This window comes from Habropoda laboriosa, unplaced genomic scaffold (assembly GCF_001263275.1).
Source record: "Habropoda laboriosa isolate 0110345459 unplaced genomic scaffold, ASM126327v1 scaffold648, whole genome shotgun sequence".
In the NCBI taxonomy this organism is placed as follows: Eukaryota; Metazoa; Arthropoda; class Insecta; order Hymenoptera; family Apidae; genus Habropoda; species Habropoda laboriosa.
The window spans coordinates 1,066,205-1,075,802 of NW_017100857.1; the positions used below are offsets into that span (position 1 = coordinate 1,066,205).

General features: G+C 37.9%; 1 protein-coding gene across 1 annotated transcript in view; it reads left to right on the forward strand.

Annotated features, from left to right (window-relative positions):
- Positions 1 to 9,598, forward strand: part of LOC108577372 — a 78,174-nt gene that overhangs the window by 54,184 nt on the left and 14,392 nt on the right. The window contains exon 4 of the mRNA XM_017940512.1: positions 4,095 to 4,159. Coding sequence (XP_017796001.1) covers positions 4,095 to 4,159 — 65 coding nt within the window. The remainder of the gene's footprint in view (positions 1 to 4,094; positions 4,160 to 9,598) is intronic.

Below are 9,598 nucleotides of genomic sequence, written 5' to 3' on the forward strand. Positions count from 1 at the left end.
TTTCCTGCCATTAAATTTGCGCGAGTAAACCGGAAGCTTCCCTCCTATTAGAAAATTGTGGACGGACTTCAGTTTTGAAGCATTTCCAGTGAAGTGTGTGCTTTAGTGGAATTTCTTTTTTGGAAATTTAGTATTTCGAGTGAAAATTAATTCAGATTGTAATTATAGCGATTAGATATTTTTGGAAGCTTTCTTCCCATTAGAAAATTGTGGAAAGTGCGAATGGACTTCAGTTTTGAAGCATTTCTAGTCAAATGAGAGTTTCGATGGAAATTAATATGGAATTTTTTTTTTTTGGAAATTTAGTATTTCGAACGAACGTTAATTTAGCTCTTAATTATAGTGATCAGATGATTTTTGAATGAAGATTACACCAAGTGAATAAATAATTTAGAAAGATTTCCTGTCATCTGTGTATTAAGATGAAAATGAACGTGGAATTTCTCTTTTGGAAATTTAATATTCCCCGAGAAAATTAATTTAAATCGTAATTACAATTATAAGCTATTATCTGCAACGAAAGGAAATTACAGATAATTACCGGTGATTGCACCAAGCGGACGAGTAGTGCATTTGAAACCGGGATAATAAAAGTTTGAACAAATGTGAGATATTGAATTTCGCAAACGTGAACAGTAGATAGTGTGCAGTGTATCAGATAAATACTGATTTTCCATCGATCGTTCCGTTGATATACGAGTGTAATGGAAAGTGACTGCTCGATCATGTCGACCTCATCGTGGGAGTTCTTGGACTACGAGCAAAACAATATTTACATCTACGAGAAGGAATTCCGCGACTATGTCGTGTACTTCTCCATGAACGGTTCACCGTGCTCCGACTACAAGAGCTTTGGACAAAGTTTTCTCGAAAGTTCAGGTATATCATCGTTCGTTTCACGTTTAGCAGCGAATCGTGATCGATCGTCGCGTTCTATCGCTCAATTTCCGACGATGAAAGCTGCACGAAACGTTTAATATCAACTGCGAAATAAGTAATTATAAGGCTGCGATATTTTTCGTAATTTTGAATTTCCCGCCGTTAAGTTTTTCGAACAAATCGAGAGTTTTCCACGTTAAAAAATCATGGAAAATGTAAGAGACTTCAATTTTGAAAACGAGCACAGAATGTTTGTTTGTTTTAAGTTAATATTTCGAAAGCAAATCAATTTAGATCGTAATTACTATGATTGTCGTCTATGAAGACTGTGGAAAGGAAATTGCACCAGGCGAACAAGTAGTTTAGAAACATTAATGTCAACGAAGAATTGGAACATGGATTGTTGAAGTAGTTTAACGATTACAAGAGGATTAAATACTTCTTCAATAGAAGGCAAATGTAGATCGTAGAAACCGTGGAATTGGCCCAGCGTTTTAACCTCTGGAACCTAAGAGGAAAAAATGGAAACAATTCCCGTTATTTTTATTACACCGTTGGCCAATGAACGTTTCAGTTTTTATTAGCTAAGCCTAACGGAAACGTCTTGTCCAGTGATTAATTTAATTGCAACCGACACGTTTAAAGCCTGCATTCTTCTTAGGCATCTTCGGCCATTTGCATTCACGGTCAGACTTGCCATAGAGGCGTTGTAAATTTTCCCATGATGAGGACTCGTCAGAAGGCGTATTACATTCCATCCTGTCTACTCGTTATTTTTCTTAAATACTGCAAAGTAAAAATTACTATCCTTTCTTTTCTTTCTTCTTTCAAATTTTTACTACGTTTGCCTCAATAGTTTAAATGTTTCTTCCATTCTTCTTTCAATTTTTACTATGTTTGGTTCAAAAGTTCAGATCTTTCTTTTCGTTCTTCTTTCAAATTTTTGCCAAGTCTCGTTCGATAGTTGGGATATTTCACAAACGGGTATACGGTCACAAGAAATTGGTAAACGGAGCGTTAATATCTTGAACAAAGATGAAATCAACCTGTTAATAATACACCTCGAGTGAACGGTGTGTGCTCTTGTTCGTCGAAGTGATAGAAAGTCGAGTACAACCGACTATCAGAACGGAGGAAAAAAAATTATATAATTCTGTAGGAGAAGACGAATTACAGGTAATCATAGAAAAGGATGGTCGTGACGAGAAAGAGTTCTCTTCGAATCATTTGTTTAATAACGTGTAATCACTCAAACGGTGCACAGCCGTTGCGTTTCAGTGACCTTTTGGCCAAAAGGTGCACCGTTTCTCATACATTATCCTGACAGTGCCTCGAATAATACACCGAGTATCAGGTTTAATCGACCGAGAAAAACGATTCTATAAATCTTGCCGAAGAGAATAAAAGGAGAAATTTTATGATCGATTTATTTTCCTCTTACAACAGTCAGCGAATCGATTTTTTCGTTAATTGCCAATTCTCTCGACGTTCTAACGCGGAAACGAACGTACTTTGTTGGTTTTCTCTCTTTGCAAAACCCTGTATACGTATTTCGATTCCACGGGCACACGTGTCCTACGTTGCTCGATTCTAAATTGACGACGATTAAAACACATTTGCCTCGGTTTTTCCTGGAACGTAATGGCTGATCTCTTATCGTCACGCGCTCGTTCTTACCACTCCTTGACAGAAAGATTGCACGTGTGCGCCATCGTTCAATTCTCCGCATTTTCTTAAACACTACCTCGGGGTATACAAGGTGGACCAGTAATTTTGACCACTTGAAATATCTCTGTTATCTTAGAAATCCAATCTTGGAAACCTCCAATAGGGTAATTTCGGGAGAGACGGACCAGGCAAGTGTTTCCTACATTATCCGCCAGATATGGAAGAAGAAACATTGAGAGCCACGCTCGATCGCTTTCCGTAAAACGAATGTAAAACAAAAGAATACTGACACGTTCCACATTTGCCGGATAACGTAGGAAATACTTGTCTGGTCCGTCTCTCTCCCGGAATCACCCTATCTTAGAAATACGAAAAAGCTTCGTTTGTGAGTAATAATATTTTATAGGAGGAGAATTTTCAAAGATTTCAAGACTAGCTCTGTTTTGTTAAATGGAATTTGGACGATTTTAATCTGTAAAAATAATGAAGATATTCCACGTGGTTCAAATTATCAGTCAGAATTTTCCCAATTTTCTGAATGGTCTACAAAATATTGTAATTATTTTTGTATCAATTATAATGGTTTGTGAATATCAAATGGAAGTAATGTAACATATGAAAATGAAGATATATATATTACGTTACTATTATAGATAACGTTTGTAAACCACTGAGAAAATTTGGAGAATTCTGAATATCCACGTTTGCTATCTTTTTACCCAGGATTGTACTTGTTTATCGCTTTCAAGTATAGAGAATTATAAAATGAAGTTGGTCTTAAACGTTGGACAGGTAGTACGCCATTAGATTCACCGAGCTAGACACTTTTACTCGAGCTTTATCGCGATCAGAACGTGACTAGAGGTTCGTTGCTTTCGGTGATTTCAACGCCTGCATAGGACACACGTTGCAGTTCGCTCTATGGAACTTGCGTTCGCAATTCCAATCGAATTAAACATTTGTACTCGAATTTATCAGCTGAGAAATTTAACCAATTCCAGCTAGTTTCGTTTATTTAATATTTGAAATTATTGAAAACAATATTTTCTGTATATTAACGCATTATTAACTGAAATTATCAAATAGATGTCTAAGGTTGCTAAAAAGATTTCTAAAAAAATTAGTAAATTGAAATTGAGCGATGGTTTGTTCTATCTAACAATATTTTAAAACAAAATTTCTTATAATTAGGACAGTATACAAAAATGAAATACCGTTCTTTGTAAACAACACGATGGAGAATAAATCTACCCAATTTTTTTGAGAGTGTATTGAAAAAATTTCACGTCTGCAAAATTAATTTGGAAATTTAGACATTTGTTTGTTTTTTTTAGTAAAATTTATGGACCCGTTTTCCATTATTTCTCTTACTGTTTAAAATTTCAAACAGTGCATTCAGGTTCGATAAAAAAAATTGCAATTTACCAATAGCAATTTTAACGAGTTACTTTTGCACGTATGAAACAACGGCGAATTTAAATTGCAACTGAAGTAAAAATAATACAGAATATCGAAATAATCGTGACGATTTCCTCTTTGTTTCGCAGATTCAGACACGGAGAGCGAGGATGGCGCGGCGACGCGGTTAAACTTTAACATCATCCCTTACACGGTGAGTGGTATCATTATTTTTCCATGCGTCGCGAATAGAAACGACTGGAAGTCAAGGAGAACGAGCGTAACCTCTGCTCGAGAGCGCATAAATATCTGTTATCGATCACATCTGCGACGATGCGTCAGATTTATGTGTGGCTGCATGAAAATACACAACCGTTAAATCTGTCTCGTAGATACATTACCAGGAATCAAACTGTATCTTTTATCTGAAGAAAACTTCCATCCTATCTCTTCTTCTCTTCGTTATCCCTTCCGACCCGACATCGGTGAGAATGTGTCATCGCTTTCCTTTCTTAATTATTCGGTACAATACTGAATATGGTAGGGGGAGTTCCCCTAGCGCCGGACACTTAAGGTTTTTCTTAAATAAATCTCTCTACCTGTGCACACGCGACTGAAACGCGTAGAAAACTTATTTTTATTCCTTTTGTCTCCTCTAGGAGATACGCAGAATAACGGCTCGGTAGCGTTTCAATTACTGCAGATATATCTAATGTCCGATATTAGGTGCCGTCTGGCGTTAAGGGAACTCCCCCTATATTAAAATCACAATATTGTAGTATCGGGGCCTCCATACCCAAATAGGAAACCTCTAAGGGACAATAGAGAGGGAGTGGTTGGCGTAGCGCGCAAAGCCTCGGCTTGCTAACCCGAAGGACCCGGGTTCGATTCCCGTTGGGTCTCTCAATATTTTTTCCTAGGTTCCTACAAATGGAGGCTTGTCCATGGGGGAAGCCAGGCGCTGTGAGATGAAAACATGTGAGAGGGTTGCACGTCTCCCAAAAAGAGTTGAGAAACAGAGTTTCGGCGGAGAGTGCCACTGTGTGAGGAGAGTGGTACCCGAAAGTGTTGAGTGTTGAGTTCATTCGAGGGCGAATGTCAGTTCGGAATGGCCGAGTGTAGTATCGGGGCCTCCATACCCAAATAGGAAACCTCTAAGGGACAATAGAGAGGGAGTGGTTGGCGTAGCGCGCAAAGCCTCGGCTTGCTAAGCCGAAGGACCCGGGTTCGATTCCCGTTTGGTCCCTCACTATTTTTCCCTAGGTTCCAACAATACTGTCAGAGACTCAAATACTTTATAAACAATTGGATATGTTTAGGGCTGAATTTCAAGCTACCGGAATCGGAAGGGTTAAACCCCAAAAAATACAAGATTTCGTAATTATTTGACAAGAGATCGCTGAAAAATTCCCACAATATCTCTGTCGAATAAACAATTCCTCGAACCGTTTTATATTCTTCTCCGTGTCAAGAAGAATTAGTAAAGATAAGTGTACCGAAATTTCTCGGAGGAGATTAGCGAAGATAAACGCGATTAAATTTGTCGGAAATAGGTTAGAAGTGATTATTAGAGAATTTCTACGAAAAGAAGATTTCAGATAAGATTTCGTTGAATATTCTGCAAAGTTGAATTAATTCAAGGCTCGGAAGCTTAGTGGTCAAGCTTACTCGAATTGTTGATTTATCGAAGATGATTCATCGGCAGACTCTCGATCCAAGAGCGTGCCAACGAACTGTTTCAAGGAACACTTGCTAATCTCCAATTATCATCCGCTAACATTTGACATCATCGTGATGCAATATACTTTCCTTCCTTATCTCTGCGCTGAGAAAATTATGTTTATGTTGTTGCGCAAGGATGGTCGGTAATGTGGAGCTGCGACATAACCTATCGCAATTTTTCAAGTGTGAAAGAGAAGGTTTGTTAAGTTCGAAGATTATCACACTGATCGGTAATATAGGAAATTGCGATTTCTGTAACCTACTTTTTCGAACAAAAACATCAAAAATTAAGATTTCAATGACTTACTTTTTCAAACAAAAATAATCACACCGAATTTTTTATTTTTCAACAGAGAATTTTATTTTCACGTTCGTGACTCGGGTTTGTAGTTCAATGCACAGTTTTTGATACAAGGAAAATGTTTGAAAGTAATTAAATCGACAGGGTTATTTAAACGAAAGAAATTTGGGAAAATTTGTCATTTTTTGGGGCAATTAAGTTAAATTACCTCTGCACTCACTTTTTTAACAGTGAACGTGTTAAGCTTAGGCATTTTACCTTAGAAATATTCATACAATTTACCCACAACAAACACAAAAAACATTTCACATCTCAAGCCTCCACTCTTCACACTACAAAAGCCTCTATCAAAACCAAAAAAAAGACACTTCCTGACATTTAATCATCTCTTACCACCTTCGATTCCATTGAATGATCACTGACTTCTTGTCATCTAATCGCTGTAACACCGCTCTATTGTCGCTCTAATCTCCATTCCGCTCACGTTTCCACGATCCACTCCCTATCTTGAAAAAAAAAGGAAAAAAATGGAAATAAAATCTGTCCGAAGGGAAATTGAAAAATAAAATTGCCAGTCACGAGTCTCGATATCTCGACAATAAGGCTCGTCGGCGACGACTTCCGAGGGAAAAGTTGATCGCCTCGCGACGTCGCGGAGGATGCCTTGGTGGCAGGCTACTTACTATGCGGCGGGAATTCCTCAGGAGCGACACGGTGGGACGGGGTGGGAAGCACGTCGTTCGAATTCTAGAACGACGGAAGCTGAAAAACGCGGCGTACATCTTGTACGGCCGTGATATACCGTGTCTGATCGATACAGGAAATCGAATAATGCCGGCTCGAATTCTGTCTGGAGATTTTTAGCTCCCCCGTTTCTGTCGCCTCCGCGAAACGAACGGAACGTGCGGAGAAATTGCAACGAGGATAAACGAAGATTATTGTGCGGGTTTAAAGGGAATTGGGAATTTGACGTGTAGTGGATTTTTGCTCGTTTTATTTGTTTATTTGTGGGTGTAGAGGGAAGTTGATAATTGCAAATGAAGAATAACGAAAATTAACCCTTTCCTGACTGAATTGTATATTTTTTAAATTTATTATTTGTGACGTGTGTGAAGCATAGTAAATTGAGATCGGTTCTTTTTCGAGTGGGAAATTTGTGCCTCTCTGTGGACACGAAAGGGTTAAATTGAAATTAAATAAATTTGAAAAATATTACTTTGCGACTATTTTCATTGTTCTCAAATTTTACAGCAAAATTTAGATAAAAAAATCAAATTTGATAAAAAAAAACTTAATTTTCTTGAGGTTACCAATTTTTCACCATTTTTTGGTAGAGTTTCATTTCTATCAAATTTAAATCACACCTTCATATTTTCTAAAAAAAACATAGTCACCTTCAGGTCCACTAATTCCCCCTCCCCCCGTTTTTTAAATGAAGTATAGAAAACTTTGATTCTTCACAAAAATATTTTTCACATTCGACACAAACTTACAAAACGACTCGATATTACACCATAGCGGAGCATACGGTAAAGCAGTATGTAAAGATTGAGGAGCGTGATAACAGGTCATGGATGGCGCTGGGAGGATTATTGGGCTCGATCGTCGACTGTTTCCCCCGTGGAGCAGATTGTCTTGCTTCGGCGTCGATGGAGAGAAAGACGACACGCGCTCGCGTTGTATAAATTGTGCAGACTAAAGTGCTTTACCCAGATTGTAGCCCTTACAACACTTAACCTATCTAATCAGCATGAGATATTAGCAAGAGTACCTCTAAAAACCCCGCGAAGAAGACAAATTGCAAGGTGAAAATGAATTTGTCACCGAGGAGTCTGAAAGATCTACGCGCTCCTCTTTTACGTCGATAAGAAATCCTTCGCTCGACTTTGCGTCCACTTCTTAAGGAGGCGGTCGTCTTGAGGGACAGCCTGCAAGAAGATGGTACAAATTGTCGACAGGTTCGTAGAAACCTTGGGTGGTTTCTTCGTCCGAGATGGTCTCCCTTTACGGAGTTTACGGCGTCTATATGGAGCGACGCCGTGCATCCTGTATAGAGGATAATCGGTCGAGAGGAGGAAATTAGAAGGGAAACTATACCGAGAAGCAATCACGCCTCTCACGTCTCCAACTCTACACGTTCAAAGAATGAAAGTTGTTCTTTCACTGAACTTGATAAATCTCCAACCTATACGAGCCTAACGTATCTCTCTCTCTCTCGTTGAACAATCTTGCAAAAACAAGTATCGTAGGTTAAAAAGTGAAAGTTGAAGAAATTATTTAAGTGTTACAATTTTAATTAATCGCGAGGTTGTAAAGAAACGGTAGAAGTGAAAACTCGACGTTAACTTTTCAAGTATGAATTAGCGAGATGATGTTTTTTTCGGTCTGTTTCGCGGTTATAAGCCTCGGTTTACGGAGAGTTGTTCAACGGTTCTACTTCCGGTTACGTTTCCGCTCCCCGAGGTGACGATTAGAAGATTTTGCTTTGGAGAAAGATGTTTGCTGGGTGAAGTTTCTCTTTGGTCGAAAGGGACCGGGGCAACGTGGGTGATCTGTTCGGATCTTTTGTCGTGTCTTTTGGGGTCTAACTGCGATACTTCGTGGCAACCATTTTGCTATGGCGATCTTTGTGAATAATTCTAAAAGTGAGCTGCTTTTTTGTAAAATAGTGTTATCAAAATTAAAATTAAAATTGTGCTATTTAACAGTGGGAAAATTCAGAATAGAGCAGAATAGAGCTCCTTTAACCCTCTTCTTTTGAACAGTGAGCAATACACGTACACGGTGTTTTATTAGGGATCCTAAAAACTCAGAGACTATTAAAAAATGTCGTTGTTAAATGATCGAGTAATGATTAATTTCAAACCTATTTCTTGCTAAATTTACTTTTGTTAATTGCCACTTTTCTATCTAATCAACGAGTGCAATTTAATTTCGCTCACTAAATACTTTCCCTGCAAATTTTCCCAAAAAAATGAAAACCTATTTCCTAAAAAATTCCCTTTTTTTTTTAGTGCAATTTAATTTTGCTCATTAAATATTTTCACTGCTAATTTTCCCCCAAAAAATTTCAAACCTATTTCTTAAAAAATTAATATTTGTTCATTGTCACTTTGCTATCAAATTAACGAGTGCAATTTAATTTCGCTCACTAAATACTTTCCCTGCTAATTTTCCCCAAAAAATGAAAACCTAATTCCTAAAAAATTCCTTTTTTTTTAGTGCAATTTAATTTTGCTCACTAAATACTTTCCCTGCTAATTTTCCCCCAAAAAATTTCAAACCTACTTCCTAAAAAATTTACTTTCATTAATTGTCACTTTTCTATCAAACCAACGAGTGCAATTTAACTTGGCTCACTAAATACTTTCCCTGCTAATTTCCCCCAAAAAAATTTCAAACCACTTCCCAGAAAAATTCCCATTCTTTAAATCACGTCTCTCTGCCAACAAACCATCGATCTGAAAACACACACAATCGAGCGTAATTTAATTCTGCTCATTAACAGAATCGCGGCCGGGAATAATGGAAAGTGCACGGATCTATTATCGGCACGTCTGATCTAACAGCTCGTTCGTTGTCTCGTTCCTTCTTTCTCCTCGAATGGGCTTCGCTTTCATAAGAATCGCC